Genomic DNA, 24,394 nt, shown 5'->3' with positions numbered 1-24,394 from the left:
ACTAAATGTCATGAATTTATCCCACAGCTGCCCCTAGACCACCTTGGCCATGGTAGCTATCAAGTACGCTGGAGGATGCTGCTGGGTTGTTACTTTTAAACCTCTTGATGGATCTGGTATTTACAAGGCAAAGTATGAGGAGCAATGTCTCCTCCATTACTGTCCTTAAAGTGGGGAAACTTAGGAAATATGTATTTATATTGATATATATATATATATATATGGGCTTTGGCAGGCAACAGCTCTGACTGAATTCTGGGCCATCTGGAAGCCATATAGCCATGTTAGCACAGCACTGAACTCGAGCTAATACATCCTGCCCCTCAGCAGGTTTTATTAGCTTGGGCTCAAGCACCACCTAAGTACAGCTACATTCATTTCTGGTTCAGAGCTGACTTTGGCCAAAATTGTACTGGTTTTAAGTTAAATGTGCTCGGCAATACTGTAGTGTGAAACAAGCTGGAGGGATGAGTCTCAGTCCCCAAAACAGGGTGATCCCATGGCAGCTGTCCCCATGAGAAGGGTCCCAGTGCTGCAGTGCTGCCTTGAGGTTCTGTTGACTGTGGTGGAGCTGGCACAGGATGTAAATGCACCAGGAGCACACTCCCACCCTGAGCAGAGCGGATGATCCAGTTCCAGCAGTCTTTAGTTGGCTCAGATAGGTGGAACCACAGCTTCCAGCTGGGTACAAACACTGCGTCAGCTTGTAGCACCCTTTGTTAGTAAGGGCACACTCCCTTTAAGAAGAAGGGCCGAGGAGGGCAGTGAAATAGGCTCCCACCCCTTCTCCTACCACCACTGGTGCACACTGTACAGCTGTGCAAATCACCCCACACCCTGCTCCCCAGACAGATGAAGGATACAGCTGCTTCTCAACACCATTAGTTTAGAGATAATGGCATTTGTGTTCCATTCCATTCAGAAGGCTTTTATCCATTTTATTCTTTGGTGGATGACCAATTAATCTAATCTCTCCTTGTTTTATTGTCTTCCTGAACACATTTTTTAATGGTGCAGAAAAGCCCCAGGACTCCCACAAGCCACTCACAGTTTAAGTGCATTAACTTGGAAGGATAAATCAAGTACTTACAGAGCATTTTTGTGTATAATTACAACTGATTTTCTTTGTGTAAGCATATGTGGTACTGCCACATTATACAGCATTTCAGAGTTCCTTATGTGTTCCCAAGTGCTTTCTTCAAGAGCTTTATGAATACCAAAATTAACACAAAAAGATACCCAAAATTCCTTTAAATTAACTGAGTAAAAACAACTAAATGTAAGATTTGACAAACAAAAGATGAATCCAGTCTTGACTAAAGCTGTGAAGCCTAGGAAAGGCAGAGCAGAGCATCCAAGACCACCCATTTGTCAGAATTCCTTAAAGCCTCCAGGGAAAAAGAGTTAATAAAACACACAAAGCATGTGTCAAAAGCATATTTTATGTTTTTATAGATAAATGTGTCCACCAAAGGAAAAGTTTGAGCAACAGTTTATGCAGATAATACAATAGAGACTGTAAAAAAATACTTTAGAGTTGGAGTGTTGAGGATGTGTTATATATAGACCGTCACATTGGTGTTATTAGCTTTTCTCTTGTCTTTTTTTACAATAAGCTTAGGTAGCCAAGCTCCAGCTCAATTCTTTTGTTTCAAGTCTCACTGCTCTCGAGAGTGCTGTTAGGGCATGAGAAACCATGAAAGTTTCTCTCTAATTTTGAAAACTACTGCGTCAGCTTTCATAGGCAGAGCATATGGGCAGTTTTTTTCTCAAATATGAAATGTTATTGGACCTTGGATGCTCAGGATCTTTCTTCAAAAGGCCTTTCCTCATTTCAGATGTCACTGCCCAAAAGAAGGAAATCCTAGGTGTGGCATTGGAACTTTAATTTTTTTTTCAGCAAACCACACTGAAATGAATTCTCAGAATTACTAAATTTTTTATTTCTAAGTACAAATACATAAAATTACTACCAAAATAACTACTGTGACCTAGCAGTAGTGGTTAATCTAAAAAAATGTCGTTTGTGACTTCTTGAACACTTTTGAAAGTAAATAAGTTCTTGTTTTTCATAACAAAATGAGTGGTTTGGTGCAGGCTGATGACTCAGGACAAAATAATGGATTTTGGAATTACTCATTGTGCTGTGCTGCCAGTGTAAATCTGGCTAGGATGCATAATGACTGAAGGCTCTTGCAAAATAAGTGTCTGATCAATATTTTACTTAAAATATATACTGTCTGAGGAGATAAAGCCAAGGCACAGATCTTACTGTCATGAGCATCCACACTGGCAGTCTCGGAAAAAGTCAGCTTTGTGAATGTTATGAAAAGCAAGGATATGTCTCCAGGTCAAGACTGCAAGACAGATTATTATTGAAAGCTTGAAGGCCTCTTGCATTTCCATTTGGAGCAGCTGGAGGGGAAATGAACTTTTAAGATGGAACTTGATCAGTTCATGCAAAGGATTGCATGATATGACTGCATGTGACAGAACTGAAGCAGACAGAGTGACACAGCAAATAGCTCTGCTGTTATCAACCAGAGTGCAATTCCTGTTTTGTGGGTGAAAAAATAAAAAACACAAAATTGTCAGGATTGTTGAGATAGGACCTTTTTGTAAGCTGAACTTCACAGTTATTTTTGCAGCAGTGATTCCTTTATTATTAGGGGAGAGAATGTGAAAAGGTAAATAATATTCATTCAGTTCAGTCAGTCAAACCCAAACTTCCATGCAAGCTTTTATGCAAACTGCTAAGGGCACTTTACTATCAAATAGTATAAAAGCCTAAAAGAAGTTTAAAAGCCAAGTCAAACAAATGCATCTTGCCAAAGACTCAGAATCCTATGAATAAGGAGTAAGTAGTTCAGCAAATTTGAAACATAATGCTTTAAATAAGTCTTAGTCTCCAAATATGCCTGCCAGTGTGTAGAGAAGATAATTAATTGTCAGAGCAGTATTGAGAAGTGCATGCTAGAATGTGAAGAATACAAGGGGTCTCAACTATCACTGCACAGAGTAAATCAATCTATTGTGGTTTTGGGGTTTTTCCTAGATGCAGGGGGGCAATTGCAGTGGCCAAGTTCAGCAGAGCAGGCACTAGCACACTGCTAGTTACTTGCACTTCTTTTCTTCTGAAATCCGGAAAAAATCTTTGAAATCCTAGGAATTAAAGATTGGATGGAAGGACAGAATGCAGCCCATTTTTCAGAATGTTTGACAACGTTGTTCAGAGATGCTCAAGAGAAGCAGAAAGACAAATCTCGCTGTTCTGGTTTTATGAGTTTCATCTGGCTGGAGCTCCGAATGTAGTTAAGCGGGTCAGCCTGAGTCATTCAGCTGACTTTAGAAAGTATTGCTTTAATGCCACAGTATGGAACAACTGCATGCCCCAGAGACCTGGATTTCCAGTTGCCATTGAAGCCAAGAGTTTTCGAAATGTTTACAAGACACGATAGATTAAAACCACTTACAAAAATGAATGCTACAAGGCGAAATTTAGCATAGAGCAAATATTTTTTTAATGTATACTGAAATTGACACTACAAATAAAAATAAGGACTACCTAACAAGACCATGGCACACACAATGGAGCTACTGCTATGGCAGAAAGCTTGATGCTTTTCAGAAGCAGAATGTTTTGAAATACCTCCTGTTCAAGAAGGGGCAACGCTTTTTTAGACTGAAGACCATTTTTAGAATTTTTTCTTCCTTTTTTTTTTATTTCAATAAAGGATAATAGAAGTTCTGTAAATGCAAAATTTCTTTTGAAAAGAAGCAACCTAAAATGGAGACAACATATGTCGTTTGAATTTCCAAACCAAACAGTTCAGAGATCCTCCCCAGAAGAAATATAGTGTCTCAAGGGCAGTGTATATTTTGATTGCTTCATCTTCTGAAAGTTGCAGTTAAGCTAAGGTATATGATAAACTGAGAGAGAAAAGTTTAACAATGTACCCACAGAAGTCAATAAAAGTTTTCCTCTGCATAAGAAGCAGATCCAGTGCGTATTCCATTCATGAATTGAACAAATGAGTCCTAAAATCTTATGCTGGCTGCTTAGGAGATCAAGCACATAGAGGAATATAGTCACATAAGCTGTTTCTCTGTGTAAAAAGGCTGTGGGTTACAGAATTAATTTTTTATAGTATATCTCTATACCCTGGATAACCAAGTAAGCCTTAACTTGTGGAATCTTAATAGCCTTCTCATTGCTGAAGTCTAAAGGAAACCCAGAGGAAACTTAATAATATTAAAAGTTATTTTAAAGGGAGTTCACATTGGTTTGAAGGATATTTTGCTTCGCACACAATATCCACCATTGTAAATTCAGGGAACCTAAATTTAAATTCAGAAAAGCTTCACACACCTTTACAGTTCTCAATATATAAATCTAATAGTGTTCTCCATATGTCCAGCAGTAAAGAATTAATATTTTACAGATAAAATTAAAATTATGAAAGTCATTGGAATGAAAAGCAAAGAAAAATAGTAAAAATATTCCCTCTAGAAATGAAGGGAAATGTGGAACTTTGTGGTGAGAAGCTAGCTTGTCCATGTTGTTATGAATAGAGAATAGCATGTACAGTTTTTCATATCTGACTTGCAACAGAAGATTGGAACATATAGAAATTAATGTTACTGAATTATTTAATAGTAACTCAAACACATGAAAAAAAGAATTAAAGAAACACAAGACTAAAAAAGCATTTAAAATGAAATCAGAAGCTTCAACAAATATATTTTTCCATTGCAGTCAAAAAAGCAATTATCAAAATTGTTCAGAATATGTTGCCAATTACTCTGCTCCATAACTGCTAACTTTCTCAGTTCTTCTCTTGCCTTTGCTGGGCTCTCTGTCACTGGAAACATCTTAAACCAATTTAAAGTGCTACACCTGAATAAACATGTTGTAAAAGTGTTTATGTATTGAAGTGGGTCAGTTCAAGGTATGGTATTTGGCTGGAACTTCTAATTTCTCTTTTTACTGCAAAAGGGCTGCCAGAAGGAGGAAGTCTGAGCTGAATTAATACATTTGTTACAGTGGAAGTAGAATGGAAACTACTTTAACCACAAATCAAACTGCCTCTTTCATTTACGCCAGTGATAGAGTTTTTTTAAGAAATATAGACTCTGGCGTGCAGCCACTGTGAGTTTGTGTTTGAAAAGGAAACCTATATGCTTATTTCTATAATGTTTACTCCTATGTTTTCAAGTTCTTTTTCAGGGTGGTTGAGTTAGCAGCACTGTACATTTGTGAGGCAGATGCGCCTTTGTTGCCCGCGTCCCGAATTTTCCAGCGGGTTTAGCGGAGAGCGGCGGCGCCCTGGTGCCGCCCGGTGCCCGTGCCCGGAGCCTCCCTGGCGTTACAGGACCTCTGTGTCCCCACCCTGCACAGCTGCACAGCTTCACACGACACTGTCTCATTTTCTGACGGGTGAAGGGCTCTGCATAGTACACGTACGCACAAAAGTGTTTATGCTGCCAAAATAAATTCTGTTAAGAGTGAGGGTTTATTTGCTAAAATGTCACTGATGCAGTTTCAGTGACTTGTTTTGCTTTCCTTTCTTTCAGTGAGGTTTAGACCACATAATATAGTGAGGTTACCACACAGTCCTGACTGAACAAATATTTTAAAGAAATATGCACATCCCCTGGGAACAGAACCAGAGTCAATAATACACATATTTCAAACTCTCTTCTCTTGAACAACTGAATGGCTTCCTACCTTTACTGGTGAATGAACATCAGTTTGAGTAACACTGCACAATATTTATTTTTAAAGCAGAATTATATTTATTATTTACACTCCTATTTGCTACTGGTTTGCTTGGGGGATATAAAGTTCCACATCCCACTGAAATGATGCAAAATTAGAAGACCTCATTACATTATCCTTTCTACAGGAAATAGAGTTTAATGGGCCTCATTTATTTTTCGGTTCTATAGATGTATATGAGACTGAATTAAAACGCCTCTGTAATGAATAAGATATATAAGACACAGAGACTGCAATTTTATGAAATAAAAATTGTATCTGTAAAGCTGTTGAAACTTTTGCAAATTGCTTACCTTTTTTGTCTTTTTAAGTTCTGGTAAACAAAATGCGGATAGACTCCTAATCATATAAATTCAGGATTTCAGCAAATTCCTTGCTATGATTCAGTCAGCAGTTGAACTCCTGCTAGGGCTTTGGGAGGGGCAGGAGTTCACTTTTTAACTTCTAATTCCCCTTGCTTTTAGGTCGAAGTATCAATGTTAAATCTGCTGGCCTGGTTGGAAGGCATGGGCCTCAGTCAAAGCAACCATTCATGGTGGCATTCTTCAAGGCAAGTGAAGTGCTTTTCCGTTCTGTCCGAGCAGCCAACAACAAGAGGAAAAATCAGAACCGCAACAAATCCAGTAGTCAACAGGAGTCCTCAAGGATGCCAGGCGCTGGAGGTAAGATGGAGCCATGATTTGCAGTCTTTTTGTAGGAGGTGTGGGCACCTGCTCAAATGCATTGCAGTCACAACAGCTCAAAAAGGTGCTGCTCACTGGCTGAACTGCCAGAAACAGTGTTCCCACTCCTCTTTCGTTGTGTTGGCCCTGGGTGTGATCTGCCTTCTGTAAGTCAGATCAATTACATGTATCATGGGCCTCAGGAGGGTGAAATGACCAAGCAGTTTAAGAAAGTCTGTGTCTGAGCTTGAAACTAAACCTACACAGTATGCAACTGTATGATGTCTTTGCTATGCATAAGTAAAAAATAGAATAGAATAGCACCCCTACTACTTGTCTAGCAAGCCTCAGCAAAACTGCCTCTCAGCTGAAGAAGGCAAGGTGTAAAATAAAAATCTCAATACTTTTCAATGGAAATGAGGAAGCTTAACCAATCTGCAAAATTGTAAACTGCTTAGGAGTTCAGACCAGCTGACAAGTCATGATATAAAAGTAAAATATATCCCTCTATGGAGTTTTGTCCCTTACCTGAAAGGTATGGACATTAATGCACATAAAAATGTTCATAATTGCTTTAGAGCCTGGAATAAATTTTGCTCCAGTTTTTCCTGAATCAATCCTTTCAGCTGAAGGCACAAAGTCACTTTCTAGATATATTCACTTCTGAATAAACATTTCTACTTTTTGGGAAAAGGGTGTGAAAATGTTTCTTTCTAGAAGCATGGCAGATTTAATAACAGCATATCAAAGCCTTAATATAAGGGCTGTTCTTAAATCCCATGGTAGTCTAAAAGTAAGCAAATCAATATTTTGTGGAAGGAATTTAGCCCTGGGATGGGGCTCACCTATTTGAGGAGAAGTGTTATAAACAATATGCATTACTTATATCTGTCTCAGAACCTTGACAGAGGCAGGCTAAGGCTACTCTAATGCAATGAAAACGCCTTTCCCAGATCTTTTGCAGAAGGAAAATTTTACCATAACAACCAAAAATTACTGCCAAGTTGCTAAAGAAGTCAAAGAAATTATTAAAATAATTTTTCATATTCTCTGGAAAGACTGCTGATTTTGAGAATCACATTATTTTGGGTGAAGGGATAATTACCTTGGTACATGCAAGATACCTAAATATAAATATCACACTTTCAGATTGAATCCTTTGTATCTAGTGCATGAAAAAGTGAGAATTGAACAGATTTCTTAAGCCTCATTGATAATAGCAGGAAAGCCAAAGCTCCTTGCTGCTTCAACCTGGGAAAAACACAACCTTATCACATTGTATTGACATAAGAATTGCCTCAGGGAGAGCTGCCTGTAAGTCTCAAAATACTTTTCAACCTTACCTCTGCTTCCAGTTGTGCTCCAGACCGGTTGTAAAAATAAGAAAATCAGAACATCTCTAGTGAAATGGGCATTATGAAACAAATTTTCTCCTAATCTTTTCAAGGTCTACATAAGCATAGAGTACACTACTACATATGTTGATCCATGGCAGAACTCTTTCAGAGGAGATTGCAGGTCAAGAAAACCATACTGTTAAGAGAAGATCAGGTTAAGAAGCAATTGAACATGCAATTGCATCAAAATCAGAGGCATTGCCTGGAGAGGAAGGCATTAAGATATAGGCAGGCTGGAAAAGATGGCAAAGCTGAAGGTAGATAAGCGACCACAGCTTCACATAGCAACATCTGTGGCAAAACTGCTTGGAGGTGTAGTTCCCGCACTGTGGCAAACCACATTCCATGCTCTTGCCTTGCAGTTTGCCTCAACAATCCCCATGTCACAAATGAACAAACTTGTTTGGGTGTCATTAATTATTGCTCACTGGACTTTTCCCACCATGGGTGATCCAGAATTCTTTTAATAACTACTGCAACAATACTCTTGAAATATTGTGGATGAGAATGCTGAAGGCTACAAAGGCAATGTAGGGATTCTGTTGGGATGCCACCAGCATGCAAAAAAGACATAGAGAAGAGGACATGTTCTTATTTCTCTGATCTCTGACTCTTTTCAGAATATAGTCCTTCTATATGGAGAGCCTGCTATCAGAGAAAAGCTATGCTCCTTTTCTTTTTTCCAGCCCCAGGATCTGGGGGATATACCGCATCCCTTTATGTTTGTGGGAAAGGCTAATTGCCCCAGTTCTCTACAACTTCAGTAATGAGCAGAACTTCAAAAGTAAAATTCACATCTTCATATTTAAACACAAAAGTTTTTGGGAAAAAACCAAAGAATTTTGCCCATCATCTTTCTCATGGAAGATAGTCAATAGTCTATATTCAATTCTCATTCATTCCTTGAAGCAAGACCCTTGACACAGTGACTGGCAAAGATAATTCTGTGATGTAGGTCTTGTTTCTAAGCCTCTTCCATGACCTTGTATCTACAGCAAGTAAGACAGACACTGACAGTGGAAAATGCTCACTTACATAGCCAGAGGTGATGTAGCCAGGCCCAGATAAGTATGTTGTCATTCATATATGACAGACTTCCAATATTTCTCCTTCTATACATGTCTCAACTTTATCACAATCATGTCTTCACTTCCTCCTTGCTTCTTTCTTCGTTGTTTTCTCTTCCTTTTTTCCCCTCTTATTTTTTCTTTTTTCTTTTCTCCCTTTTTCCCTTGCTCTTGCCTTTTTTGCCTCTTCCATTTTGTATTTTGCCACCCTCTTTTTCCCTTTTTAAATTCTTGGATTTCATCAATTAGCTTTACTGTGTTCTCAGCTTGTCAAAAAGGAAAGCTCCACCAGACAACCCAGCTCTTCCCTTCCAAAGAACAAGACATTTTTAAAATTATTCATGAAGTTTCATGAAATCATAGAATGGTTTAGGTTGGAAGAGACCTGGTCTAGTGGAAAAGAGGAGACTCCCTGCCCCTGGTAGGGGAGTTGGAAGTAGATGATCTTTAAGGTCACTTCCAACTAACATTCTGTGATTCTCTCATATACATAATCTCAATATAAGAGAATTAAATCTTATGTATCTATTATTACAACACCTGGGAAATTGTTGACAGACTTGGGGTCACCACCCTTGCGTTGCTAAGAACTTCAAGAGGAGATGACATCAATGCAGTGTAAAGACAGACAGAATTAGACTTAGCATTCAGGCTCTACCTGCCTGCTGTGCACAGAGAATGAAACTCTTTTTTATTTATTTAGTTTTATTTTTGTTGAACTATAGATAGAAGAAATAAAAATTAAAATCCCCAAATCAAAACAAGACCAGGCAGGTTGTTTACAAAGTAAGTCACGTAACTCTCCCCTAAAAAAAAGCTGGCTGAATTTTAACATTTTTAGCATTGTCTGAAAAGAGTTACAGTGTAACTGGGCACTAGAGAATAGCCACATTTAAATACTGAATAGTGACTTACACCAGGAAACTAAAGCTACATAATTTTTGTTCATATGGAGATAAAACCAGAAAACAATACTTAAGCCTACATTTTGTGTGTGCTATTGATTGGTGTTACACAAACTGATTCAAAATATAGTATTTTGCAATAGTATGTATAAGCATGTTTTTATGTCTTTATTTCCCCTGAAAAAAAAATCTTGTTAAATATCTTATACATATATTTTATTGACCTCCTTCCACAACTTTTTCTGCTATGTAGGAGTTTAGATTCCACTGAGGAACAATGTTTTCTCTATCACAATAGCCTATGGTTTTGATTCTTGACAGAATAAGCATATGGGCTTTGAAGCTACAGTGTGTGAAATTGAATCCTTAGGACCAGATCTTATTATAAATGTCACATTTGATACTTACATAAAGTGTTATATTACACACAACATTTGTCCTCCATGAAAGGTAGAATTTAGGGAAGGATTCAGACTTTTCTGAGTCTCACTTTCTTCGTTGGTGAATGGGTTAGATGGCTTACAGTCTGTACATGCTGGCCATTTTATCAGGTGCTCTGGTGTGACCACACATAATCTGAATCTATATTCAGATGGCTCAGAGTATCACAACCATGATGACATCTGTGCAATGACTTACATATGTATTATTCAGATTTTCCCCTTTAACTGGAGGATGTTCTGCTACTACATCTTGGCCCCAAAACTTCTGTACATGTTCTTGAACATGAAACTGCCACTGCAGGGAAAGCTGGCAAAACCACAATGTTCAGCTTTCGTTTGTTTGCCTGCTTGTGTTATTATTGTGTTATTAAAAAACATATTGAGGCTTTCCTGACTTTCTCATGTGAATACTTTCCACATTTTTCAGTCACAGTTCTTTTGCAAAGTGGCTTTTATTCTATACGTATGAGTTATAAACTCCCTCTAATAGCTGAGACAGAAAAGCTCAATATTCATCTCCTATGGGCACTGATGTTAATGAAAGTGAATATATAGATCTGTGTGAAGAATGATCAGTGAACACAGGTCCAATTTTTTAAAATTCCTTTACTTTTAACTACCTTCACTTCTAGAGTGTGTGCAAAACCCATTGGATTGTTGCATACAACTCAGCATAAGGTATGACCCAGGGATTTTGGCTGTATAAAGGCATATGGATTTTTGAAAAATTGTGATGTCTTAGGGCATCCTGCCTTGCTTCTAGTTGCTTCTCCAAAAAGACATAGATATCCCATGGGATGTGGTGTATATTTTGACCCTGCATGCCCCGGGACAACTGAAAGTATCTGAGATGGCAGCACATAACCAGCTGTATGTGGAGATCCTTTAATGGCAGTCATTGAAGGCTAGGAAAATACCATAGGAAAGAACACAGTGTTTGTCTTTAAAAACCATGAGGATTTGAGGAATCATAGCTTAGAAAGCCTAGCTTAACATCCCTGATACTTATCTAGTATTGCAAATGCACATATTTGTGACTTGCGGACAGCTTTTGACACAGTTTTGGGAGTCATATTGGGCCCATGTGTATTCAATAGAAAGTAGGTACACAACCTGTTAAAAAAATAAAGAAAAAGCCTATTCAAAGAGCATGTTACCAGTAAAAGAAAAAATTGTCTGTGTATTTTGAATGACGTCTTGTCGAGTTTCTTCTGGATCTGGTGCAGTCCGACCTTTTATCGGTAATTTGGAAGATGGAGCACTCCTCTTAGATCTCATATCCTCTGTGAACTTCCAGAGAACACATTCTGTTCTGTTGTTCAAGGTACTGAAAAGGATGCTACTACCAGCACTGATCCTTTAGGGACCTCCCTAGTAACCAGCTGCCAGGAGATTCTGTACCACTGACCCCAACTTTTGGGCCCAGCAGCCTAGGCAAGTCTCCATCCATTATATTCTTACCTATCAAAGTACTCTAACCTATCAAAGTTTTTGATTGGTTTGACTAATTTGACTCAAGGAATATGATGGGAGACCATATCCAAAACCTTCCTAAAAGCAAAGGGATCAACACCCAGAGCTGTTCAAAAGCCCACAAAGCTAGTCAGATCATCACAGAAAACAGTTAGGTCGGTGAGGCACAGTTTGAACTAGTAAATTCATGCTTACTCTTCCCAAAACACCTTCTTCTTTGTTTGCCTGGACAGTTTCCATGAGAATTTTTTCCAAAGACTTCCCAGAAACTGCGGTTAAGCTGATTGGCCTTCTTGAAGATGGGTGCGACATTTTCCATTTTGAATCATCAGGAATGTCTTTTGGTGTATGAATGCTCAAAAAAGGCAGGAAGTGACTTTGCAGTGTTGGTCAGCTCATTCCCCACCCTGAAATTCATCCCTTCTGCTCACATGGACTCATGTATCTTCAAGCTGCTTAACTGGCTCCTAACTCTGTCTCTTTTACTGTGGCTAGACCTTCTGCTGCTAGGGTCAGGGCCTTGGGAGTTCTGGGAGTAAATCTTGCCAGTAAAAAACAAGACAAAGAAATCACTGGCTACATTAACCTCTTCTGAGTCCGCGTCGCTAGGCCCTTTGCTCTACTGAACAACAAAGCTCTATTTTTCTTATGTTTTCCCAGACAACATATTTATATTATTTCTGTGTGGTTCATCCCAATTACACATTACTTTTGCTTCCTATTTGAATTTGAATTCAGTCAGGATTTTCCTAGACAACCACAGTGGATTTGTGCCATATTTGCTTGACTTTCAACAGGTTGCAATGCTGTTGTGGATGCCATCCCTCAGAACCTTTACTCTACCATGGCTGCTGCAGCCCCATCACGCTGCAGTTCTCATCAACATCCTCATCCCCAATCTGTTCTTTATTCATTGATTTGTAAAACTACAACAGGTTCCTAAGGCTGACAAGGCAGGAATACATTAAAAAAATTTGGTAGCTGATTACTTGACAGTGTGGTTTTACTGCAAAACTCATATTCTGGGTAATACTACTAGAAAACAAGCCAGAATAACTATTTTACTTTATTTTATAATGTTTTTGGTTGTGGCCGTCACATCTTTGGAATGACACAGAGAAACTGAAGAGAACCCAGAGAAGCAATGGTAACAGAAGTCAGGATGGCTGACAAGAAGTACTTGACAAATTTGCAAAAATCTCCTCTAGACCATATATTTGGAAAGGTTTACTGCAAGAATGGTGAAGAACTACGCAGATTAGTTAACAGACTGTGGAAGTTCCTTTCATTTTATGTGAAAAAGGAGTTTTTCTCTGAATCTTAATTACCCTGAAATTTTTCAAAGACCTTCCCATTTCAGTCTCAAATCTTATAATGTTAAAAAAGAAATGTACCTTAAAAAATTCTTTTTCTGAAACTAAAAGTTTTCTTTTATTTTCCCATGTCTTCATTTTTCAGGGTTTTGTGGACTTTTTAATTTGCTTTTTCTTGTTGCTTTTGTGAATTTTTTGTGAACTATTTTTTTTTTCCAGAATGATTATTTTGGTTCAAAAAAGTCACCTTAAGCATTCTTGAATTGGAAAGAGAGGAGACAGTCTTTACTCCCTGCTCTGTCACATGCCTCACTCATGGCACCACATGAATAGCTGTATAAACCAACTTTGGGGGCTAATGTGATCAAGGCATGACCCTGTTCCCTTCCTTTCCTTTTACTTAGGAGCAGTAAGGAACAAGCACTAGAATTTCTCCAGGAGTAAGGTTCTCATGGAGAAGCATGTATGGAAGGTTCTGGGTGTCCTTCTATCCTGACACATCTCTGACAGAGAGCTTTCAGTCCTTTAAAAAGCACCTGTTAGTCTACTTGCTTTCACTAGTATTAGCAACTACAGATCATCAAGTGGTGAATATTTCCAGAATATATGGTAAAAATTAAGAAGTATATTATGTGCCACTGTGTGTTTAACTAAGACAATTTTGGAAATTCTCTTGTTTCTGGACATTTTTTTATTGTTGGTAATTAATCTTTTGAATTGGGCTACTTTCTTTACCTGGCAATTAAAACTGTGCCAACCTAGAGATGGTTTCCCTGATATTTTGGATCAGGGTCTCACTTGTCCTCTTTGATGACCTGTGTGGATATTATCAGAGGTGTTACTCAGCTGGCCAGCAAGTAGACACCTTGTAAACCTGTTTCCCCTAATACTGTATGAAATATTTTGCCAGTGTACAGAAATTGTATCAGTCTGACTGTGCTGATTCCGTATTTCCAGGTTTACATTGCCTTCACAACTAACCCTAGGAGTATAAATGACAGTATGGTTTTCCTTTCCTTTGTACAGCTTGGTAAGGACCTCAAAAATAGCTAAAGCTTGTCAGTTCTAGCCATGCTTGCAAATAATTTATGAATGTTATTTAATTCCTGCAGATTATAACACAAGCGAGCAAAAGCAAGCATGTAAGAAACACGAACTTTATGTGAGTTTCCGAGACTTAGGATGGCAGGTAAGATTATAAACGCTCTTTCCTAACAGTTCAAACTGGGACAATCTATTTTAAGTCCCCCATTATTTACACTCTGTTTTCTTTATGGAAATTGGTATTAAAATGATGAGAGACAGCTTATTTAAATGAATTTTGTAACAAATCCTTATCAATATTGCTATCACTATACCTTTTTTAGCTCTGATCTCAAGCATATTGCATACATTAGTGACTTTATGATATGGATTCATTCACACAAAGATAAACTACCGCTCAAGAGTTGAGTGAATCTGCACTAAATGAAACGAAAATCTCCACATCAAGTAATGAAAGGTTTTCAATTTTCACTAGTTCAGATTTAAATCCTCCTGTTCAGTGCTGTCTGCTGCAGGTCATAGAGATTTCACTGGGGTAGGGTCCTCAGGGAAATAAATCTTGGATTTATATCCCTAAGGAAAATAGGCTCAGTGATCTTTATGATACCATAGCTAATTTTATATAATTTCTGAGGAAAACTCGTCCTGCCATACAGTACCAAAAAATAATATACTTACAGTAAAAGGTCATGAAGTCAGAGGCAGGGCATTATGGGAAAAGAAAATAGAGATCAATCTAGGGTTTTTTTCCAGAAAGCAAGGAACTCTCTATAAAGAAAGAACAAGAAGGCCTTCAGCAACCTCTAACTATTGCATATATAGGTAAGAACCCAGGGACGGTTGCCTGTGCATTTAAGATTTCTCTGAATTATTTTAAAACCATTCTCCAGGAGCAGAACAAGTCTATGAGGAGTATAAGTATGCTATCTCTTTAGTGACAGCTCAATCTTTATGTATCTAGCTCAGACTCTCATATGGCCTCATTATCCTTTCTGATATTTTGTAGCATATTTATCCCCACAGCAGCCTGAAGAAGTAGGCAGAGGCTGTTTTCCCAAGTCTGCAAAGCATAATTACCCTGTGCAGGGCCACAGAGCAGGCTTGTGGTATTGAACTCAGGCCGCTGAACAAGTGTGCCATTGTCTCTTGATTACAGGGGTTTTTTTCAGATATCAACAGGTTTTTTTGGTTTGGGTTTGTTTTGTTTTGTTTTTTTTTTTAACAGTAAATTCTGGCATGCTCCAAGATGTGCTGGGCCCTCAGATCAGTGGCCATAGTGGCCACAGTAGTCAAAGAAAAAAGAAAATCTATTTTTAACAAAAGGCTACTGTAAGAATTAAAAGTTTCAGCTGGAAAGTCAGAGCTACACTGTACAATATTTAATCAGTGAAACACAGGGTGAAATAAGATACAAAAAAAAAAAGATACAAATCCCAAGTAGCTACTTGATCTTCTCTGCCCTTCCTGCAGCACCTCCATTACCTGGCAGAGGAGGAATTCAGCAAACTAAACACACAGCTTTCATTAACATTTTAAAATGTTTTCCCTCTTGTGGTCTTTTGCCCATGCTGTGTTGCTTGAAATACTGAAAATGTATGATTCATTGACATGCCAACAGGTAATCCCTAGCAATGCTGTCTCACGCAGTAATACAGTTAACAGTGCTGACTATGCTGAAGGAAGAGAATGCATTTTAATTACTTTTGTTGCACCAAGAAGTGCTCAAGATTTTTAGTCTGGAATGAAAAGTATTCCGCAAATATATTTTAATCTTCAGTCTCCCTTATAGCCTCATTATTTGGTATTCAGTACAGACTTTAGATTCCATTAATTTTCATCTCAATTTTCCATGAACAAAGCAAGTACTTTTTTTTTTTTTAAAAAACATTCATTTCACATGCCACCTTATGAAGTTCATTTTGTCATTGAGCAAGTCTTAGTTTGATATAAATTCCCTGAGTGAGAAAATATAACGAGTGGATTTATTTGTTGCTGTTTTAGGATTGGATTATTGCACCGGAGGGCTACGCTGCGTTTTACTGTGATGGAGAGTGTTCTTTTCCCCTCAATGCTCACATGAATGCAACAAACCATGCCATTGTTCAGACTCTGGTATGCCTCTGACTATGTTGTAGTTGCCTAAGCTGCAGTTGTTTGTGTCTGTGCTGAGTCTGACTCTTCTGTTTACCACTACTGAATTTTGATTATTTCTTTGTAAATCATAACTCATTTCAAAACCTGCTTTAGTGATTTTCTTGGAGAGAGGATGAATTGCTCAGAGTGGCCTGTGTGGTAGGTTTCACTTCCATTTCAAATGCAATAGCACATGAGAAGACTGTGCTGTATTACTGGAGAATTGTGTAGACAGGAACCAAAGGGGCCCCCTGGTTTGACTTCCAAGAGTTTTTGCAACTTATTGAAGCTCAGTGTTAACATCTACATGTTATACCTTCCAGAAATGATGACACTTGGCCACTCTATGGACCTCTGTTGTCAACTGTTGGCACAGATTCTTACACTGTAATTTAATGTGAAGCTTTGCAAACAGATGCATTTGCATGTACGAAATTGTGTTCAGTCATGCCTGGCTTACAAATGCAATTTAAAAATAAGTGTGTTTGGATCTGTTGCTCTGCCCGGTACATGTAAAAGGGGATTTGCAGCCAGCTTTCTGCCTCTGCTAATTCTTATGTTAGTCCTGAGCCTCAGCTGGAGCAGCCAAAAAGATGATCTTAGTTGAGGCAGCTGGCTAGACCCCCTCTAGCCCAGCAGTGTTCAGCTACAGAAACCACGACCTTTAGGCTATGACTAAATGTCATTACAGTTGGGACCAAAGTCTGGTCAGTCTGGTCAAAACCTGATTTTTCACCTGTGCCAGCTGAAGAGCTGGCTCTGAATAGCACTGGTATTAGCAGAATGATTAAGGAGAGGAATAAGAGAAATACACAAGGAGGGAGTCTCAGCACGAAATGAGAACAGGACAGGGCTGTCATCCCCAGTTAGTTTCTGGAACATTCAAGACACTCAGCTGGGATTAGATGGATTTCAGGTTCTGTTTGATTTAAACTAATAATGGTAAGATATCCTGATTATCAGATTATGCTGATGACTCTGTCCAAGGATAATGATCTTTTTCTTTTATTTTCACATCAAATCTGGGCCTGAAAAACCTTCCCCCTTGAGAAATGAGTGGAGTTACTGCCTGGGATACCAGCCCAAACACCCCCCTCAAATTTAAATCCCACACCAAAAACAAAAACCCAAAACCAAGCAAGCAAACAAACAAAAATAAAATTGTATTTCTTTCTTATAGGAAACAAGTTCTGTTTGTGAAAATTGCCAAATATTTCTACATGAGAGGGACATTTTCAAAAACTCAGCATATATTTTTCCCCTCCATTCAATTTTTCATTTACTCACCTTCTCCAAGTCCCGTCACCAATGCAACATTATTCCTCTATACTAGAATTCCAGTCAGCAAGATTTACTAAAAGAAGGGAAAATGTCAGAGGCTGAAAATAAGTAGAAGTGTGTTAAGGAGTTCAGGTGAAAGGGAACAGAAAATGCCAGTTGGCAAGGAATACAGCAATATTCTTAGAAGACAATGAAGAACAGCATATCTGCAGTCCTGAGCAGAAAAGAAGTAGGTCAGCAAAGCAATAGTTTAGTATTACACAAGCATTGTCCAGAAAAGTTGCCAATATCACTGAGATCCCCAGGTTAGAGTTCCCTCCTGCAATTATGGACTGTTAAATAAGAGTTGGCTCACTGCTACTTTCTTGTGTGCGTTTTTCCTTTCCAAAAAATGGTTATTTTCCCATTGTAAGAAAATGTGTGTAGTTTGTCCTATTTTTTAAATTGGATACTTAATTTTTGCTCTTTTTATGGCCATTTTGGAATTGCGTGTCTCCCTTTGCATGTACTGTACAGGCATTCAGTGCAGCCAAAAAATCATGAGGCCAATTAAGTTTTAGCTGTACATAAATTAGATGAGATAACAGTAGTTTAATGCTTTCTGGTTTAAATTATACAAAATTCAGATTTACACAAGGTGTGCATATGGGGATGGCTTGGGAAGCAATTATTCATATGCTCCACCCTAATCCAAATGCAGTCACCTCCTGGCTATAATGATTACACCATTCTGAAAAAGCCTGCTCTTTGGTGTGGGAAGTGATTGTTCCTTGGTACCCCTCCAAACTTTACTGATTCTTTTTTATTTTTTTCTGTAACAAGAATAGGAGAAATACAGGCCAGTACCTCACTCTCTCCCTCTCTTGTTTCTCTGCAATTAAAGTCAGGCAAACAGACAATACAGATGCATATAAATAAAAGACAGGGTGCATTTAATAAGCTCTATAAACTTTCTTCTCATCTCCTGCATCGCCCTCAGAATAGGCACAGGGGTAGCCTTGACTTCCTGGTCATGCAAGACAGTGGATTATCAGGTTGGCTCGCACTGAATTAGGGGTAAACACTTGGAAAGGCTGTGAACATGACTTCCAAGGGGGTATTTTGGGGCCACGGATCTTCCAACAGGGGTGGCAGGGGTGGCAGGGGTGGCAGGGGCTGGTGGGACCACGATTTACAGCTGGACAAACATCTGACCAGGTCAGGCACAATAATTTTTTTTCCTCTGGTTCTTTGCTATTCGTTTGTTAAATATTTTTTAAATGTGTGTCTAAACTGTTACAAAACAGCTACTTCAGGATTTATTATTGCTCATTTCAAAAGGCCTTCTCATGGTAACTGTTATGTAAAAATTGTTTCCTGATAGACTGTTCCATGTTGGCTGGCAAAGGTTCTGGGTTTATATCACTGCAAGACAGATGGGTCTAACAGATTTACAAAGACTTAACATACAAACAAAATCTATTACTGCTGAAGTCTTCATCCATGCCTTAATAATCTGTTGCCCTCCCTATTACAACTCCCTCTTCTCTGACTCCCAAGGTTCCAAGTCTTCAGTGAGTGTAAAATATTATATCCAACCTTCTTTCACGTACAAAGAACTTGAATTTCCTCCATTTTATTTCCACTAGATCTTGTTTGTTCTGGGACACTTTTCAAAACTCTTTTCTTTTGCTTTAATCTTTCATTGATATATTTCAGCCTGGTGAACATAAAAACTTCTCTGCCTCAGCCACTGCCCCAAATATTCTGTCCAGCTGGCACTCACCTTATGAACTGATTTTTATTTCAATGGAAGAAAAATTGGATCCATAGATACCTAGATAAGACCTTAAAATGCACTCACACTGTCTGAGACGCCACATCTTACCATTTCACAGGCTGAAAACAGTTTCATTATGAGGCTTTGCCTGCACATTCTTTGCTGTCTGCAATAGATTTTCCTCCACACTGAGCCCCCACCACAGGAAAGCATTTTAGTACGAGCTGGGGTCCTGGTGAGACCTGGGGCTTGAGCCTTTGCCTCATGTTATGCCTCACCCTCAGCAAAGATGGTACAGACAATATGTTTAAATGTCTTCCTGAGCAGCTGCCTAACTCCAATTCTCTAAATTTCTTCTGAAAACCAACTTTCTGTCTTGGCTGCTTCTCATTTATCTCTCAATCTGCTTTTATTGTATAACCCTGCCTGTGCAACTGAAATCAGAAAAATGTGCTGGAGGTAAGCTGTGCTTGAAACTTGCTAACCGAGGAAAATTAGTGACCACAGCCCCTGCTGAATTGCAAAGACATGTTTTGCACTGACATTGTCCTTGCACCTCTCTGTTTGATATATGAGCTGTGTATTTATCTGTCTTTCAGGTTCACTTGATGTTCCCCGATCACGTACCCAAGCCATGCTGTGCACCAACAAAACTGAACGCAATCTCCGTGCTCTACTTTGATGACAGTTCCAATGTTATTTTAAAAAAATACAGGAATATGGTGGTGCGTTCATGTGGCTGCCACTAAAACAAAAAAAATAATCTAAAGCAGAGGGTTTTATCCAAAATTGTAATAAAGTCAAGATATGAGCATTGCTGATGAAAAGGCAGGCCTAAATTTATTCCATTTCATGTCATCTCTCATTTAATTGTACAGTATAATGTACATAGTAGCTTTTATTTATTTAAAAATATATAGTTGCTTTTGTATGAGCAAAATTTCAGAACCATTTATTTAATGGGTCACCTCACTAAGCAGCAGAAGTTCACAAATTAATTTTTCCATTGACCATACTGAAATTTGCTTTATCCCATTTCAATATTGTAAAATAAAGCCTTTTTGTATGAAATTTTTTAAACAAGAAACTCCAGAAGTTCTGTAACTGCTTTGTATTGCTAGAAGAACTAAATGCATTTGGTCATATTTTGCCAATGAAAACTGTGGCAAGGTATTTATTTAGAAAAAGGCACAGGAAGAAGAAACTAAACAAAACTGCTCAGCTAAACATATTTTTTTTTCCTTTTAGAACTTCTGCTCCATTAGAAAAAGTGAAATGTTGAACAGTGCTTGAGAAAATAAATAGGATATAAAAAATAGAAGTGAAAAAATTGCACATAATTGTTATAACTATTTTCTTTAACAAGACGAGTGTAACTGGAGGAGTATGTTTTCAGCTTGTGACCTGCAGAGTTTGCAAAAGGCTCCAGGCTTCAGAAATTCTGTGTAGACAGACTCCTGCCTCTATCTATGACTTTCGAAGTTAACACTAAAAATTGAACTACAACATTCTTACCTCAAATCATATCAGTCTATTATCTATGACACTGCTCTGGCAGGTATTTTTATATTAGTGTAAAACAAGCCAAAATCAAATTTAAAAAAAACCACACAAGCCCTCCCATTACATACGCATGCTACTATGTGAAAAAAGTATACAGACTACAGGGTATGGAAGGGCTTTGCTTTATTTAGCTCCCACTTCTGGATGTGTTTTAAGAGTGTGCAAGGGAAGGCACAGGGGGTGCAGCAGTTGTCACATGTTTAATCAAAAATCTTATCCGTGGTGGTGGCTGTTTTCAGGTAAAGATAAAAAACACCTTTCCTAAGATGATGTTGCGTAACTTGCAGCCTATTTGCAGTCCCATCTGCTTTTCTATCAGGTGGGAATTGAGTTAAATAATGGGACTCAATAAGGGATACTTTTCCTTTTATTTAGCACTTGCAACTTTAATAGTTCTTAAATCCATACCAACAAGTTTTTATTCCCACTAAATTTTGGTCTCAAGTTAAATTCTTTGGCTTTGAATTACACAACCAATTACAAATTACCAATCCCAACACCACTACACAAAGGGTTTTTTTTGAATTGATTACACTTAATGTCTTTGGGCACCCCTTAGTTTTAGTGCTATGAAAGTGAGAAAATAGAAATGTTTTTCTCTCTATTACATGGCTAATTATCACATATGCTTTTATCATGAACTGCCTTCATTAAAAATGCTTCCTTTAAACCATTCTCAAAGAGCTGCTAAAAAATGGATAGGATTGATAAGTTTCTTCTTAGACAGTCTAATCATGTAAACTCTGACTTCTCTGGTTATTTAAAACATATCTCAGAAAACTCAGATGATTACAGACTGATAAAATCAGCATGTGTGTGACTGTGTGTATGCATGTGAATAGGCAGCTGTTGTTTTTGCAGAAACTAATTTATTTTATCTTGCTATTGTAGTAATACATAAATCCTTTCTATGCATACACTCAATTAAAAAAAAAAATTAGCAGTTCTGATTTCAGCCTTGGGAACTCTTTCCCCTTAATAGAACAGTTCATTTTACACTCCCATCTGTATTTTACACTGACATTACCTACATATCTAGATTTAGTTGCAATTCATGCACAAGAATATATAGGAAAAAAGGTCTGCATCTGAATTACCATTTTAGAAAAGTTAAACTCCTCTGTCATATTCAAAAAATTACTGGTTTTTTGTATAAATTGGGTAGGTGGATATGCTTTTGTGAATTCAATTTATTCTAAATGGAATTTGATGGACACTAAATTTTGGGTACATTAAGTAATATATTTTTAATAATGGTGTACCATTTTGAGACTAAGAAGCTGAAGATTATTGTTATATTATTCTTTAAAATATGCTGTTGGAATATATTTCTATATTTTGAGACATAATAAACCTGTAATAATGTTTTCCTCTGCTGTGACTTTGCTTCTTAGATACATGAAAAAATGACACTGACTTGATATATCCTTTTTAAAAGGAAAAGCAGGAGATCATCAATGGTTATGGAGATTTTGTTGTAGTTCATTTTTAGTATAGACATTTTGCAAAATAACTTTTATTTTGTTGCTTCTTAGACAGCCAATGGTGAACCATCTACATTTCTAATAAAAATTATACCTTCAAATCATACCTCCAAGTGCTAGTACTCTACTTAAAATGCACTAGAAAGGAAAAATGCTTTTTAAAATTCCTAATAAATTCATAACTGATCATTCCTCTGTTTGTAATTAAGGATAGTGGCACCAAACTTTCTACATGCTCTGGTGAAGTAAATGTAGGCATGTTTTCATGTAAAGCTGTTCAGATAATCTCTTCTTCAACAGTCCCAACTAATGCAGAACTTTTTGTTCTTTTCCTTCATCCTATCAAATACATGTTATTTTATATATATTTATGCATAATACACACACACACATTTAATGGAATATGTACATAAATATATAAAATATTACACTTATCTGTAGCTATATCCCTTTCTCTAGTTATGAAGACTTTTGCACTATAATTTAGGACACAAAAGCTTTGCTCTTTTTCAAGTTGTTTAAGGTTTCAACGTCCTTAACAACTTGAACCTCAAGGGCTGAAAACCCAAAAAACCCAGAATTAATGTTGCAAAGCTGTCTGGCAGCTGACAACAGAGCAATACATTGGACCAGTGCAAAACCCAGCTAGAGAGGTCTTGGAGAGTCATTGGTGTGGATGTCCATAAGCAAAACGATGATCATGCTTCTTTCCACTGTGCATCTATCTGAAATGCTGGCATGTCCTAGAAGTGCCATGACTCTTCCTTCTGCAGCAGGCTGTTCAGGTCAATATGCAATTGTGTGAGTGTTTGGGTAGCTAGTGAAAATGAAGGCACTCGAGGGGCTTGGGTATCTTCAAGAATAAGAAACCAGGCCTTACTTGCTGCCCAGGAGAGCACAGCTGATTGTTTTGCATACTGGGATGTATAAAACTATAAAAGAGTACTTAGTCTTTACATTTTGATGTGAGTCAATTGTCAGACCCTTTGGGGCCTCATTTTGGTAAATGGCAGATGCATGAGTGGAGTGAGTTACACCTATGATGTAGACACATTAACTGAGACTCTCTCAGGGACAACAAAGAAAAGTTGCTGTTTTGGATTGCAAATCACCTATTTCTCTCCAAAGACAGGTTTAGGACAGTGACTCTCCTTAGACCTTGTTTAAGCAACTGTAGCCAGTGACAATCCCTGACACCTTAAAAATAACATTACATTGTTGAAAAAGTTTTACTCAGATGTTTATTTTGTGAGTGAAGCTTTGAGAAACCTCCTGTTGTCATGATGGGATGTCACACTTTTGTTTTGGAATATAATTTTCTCTGCCATTTACAGGGGAAAGGTTTGACTGCTCACTGTGTACTACTTCTGTTCCAGTTGGTTGCTGGTTTTTGATCTTTTTTTTCAATTCCTCTTTTGGAAAAGTTTCATGATAAATTGAATTTACTCAAAGATTGTTTAAAAATGGCTTAGGCTTGCACTCACAAGACTCTGAATTGTTTCAGCAAAAACCAGAACATTCTAATTACCAGAGACTTAAAATTACATTATTTGCAGTCTCTACAGCTTTTTTTGCTAACACACTCAGCTGTGTAGAGGGAGAATCATGTGGTGCCTGAATGACAAACCAGCCACATGTGAATTATACAGCATTATCTTTTACTATCTCATCTGAAGTCACAGAACTTGCAAAATGTAATTTACAATGTGTTACTGAATTCTTACTCACAGGGCTTGAGCAAGATCTTGATTAAAAGCAAAAGAAAACTAAACTAAAAAATGCAACAAAAAACAGTGAGAGGAGGTTTTCTTGCCATCTTAATTCAAATAAATCAGCACCAAACGTGGTATACGAGGGGTTGTGAATCTCATGTGAATTAAAAGGGCCTTTTGTATTCTGTTTTCCACATTTACAACACATGACACAGATGCTTCTCCCAACTGCTATATTTCCAGCTAAATGCTTTCTGTTCTCTTCCGGTACGTTTTTGCTTCCAATAGGCACCACTGATTATTCTTATTAATATGAATGAATATTCTAATCGCTTTAGCAGATGTTAATGTTTTACAATAGAAGTGTCTGTTATTAGTA

At 37.8% G+C, this 24,394-nt stretch overlaps 1 protein-coding gene across 2 annotated transcripts in view; it reads left to right on the top strand.

The window, feature by feature from the left end:
• The window catches only part of BMP5 (bone morphogenetic protein 5), a 57,249-nt gene extending 34,984 nt beyond the window's left edge, over positions 1-22,265 (top strand). The window contains exons 4-7 of one of the 2 annotated variants that reach the window (XM_005485991.3): positions 6,244-6,441; positions 14,152-14,228; positions 16,085-16,195; positions 19,856-22,265. In XM_005485991.3, the coding sequence (XP_005486048.1) occupies positions 6,244-6,441; positions 14,152-14,228; positions 16,085-16,195; positions 19,856-20,005 (536 nt within the window). In that variant the 3' untranslated portion in view covers positions 20,006-22,265. The remainder of the gene's footprint in view (positions 1-6,243; positions 6,442-14,151; positions 14,229-16,084; positions 16,196-19,855) is intronic. The other variant, XM_074538230.1, reaches the window with a different exon arrangement.
• Positions 22,266-24,394: the final 2,129 nt, after the last annotated feature.

Source organism: Zonotrichia albicollis, chromosome 3 (assembly GCF_047830755.1).
Source record: "Zonotrichia albicollis isolate bZonAlb1 chromosome 3, bZonAlb1.hap1, whole genome shotgun sequence".
Classification (NCBI taxonomy): domain Eukaryota; kingdom Metazoa; phylum Chordata; class Aves; order Passeriformes; family Passerellidae; genus Zonotrichia; species Zonotrichia albicollis.
The sequence above is the reverse complement of the archived record's forward strand: the minus strand, read 5'-3'. Positions and strand labels throughout refer to the sequence as shown.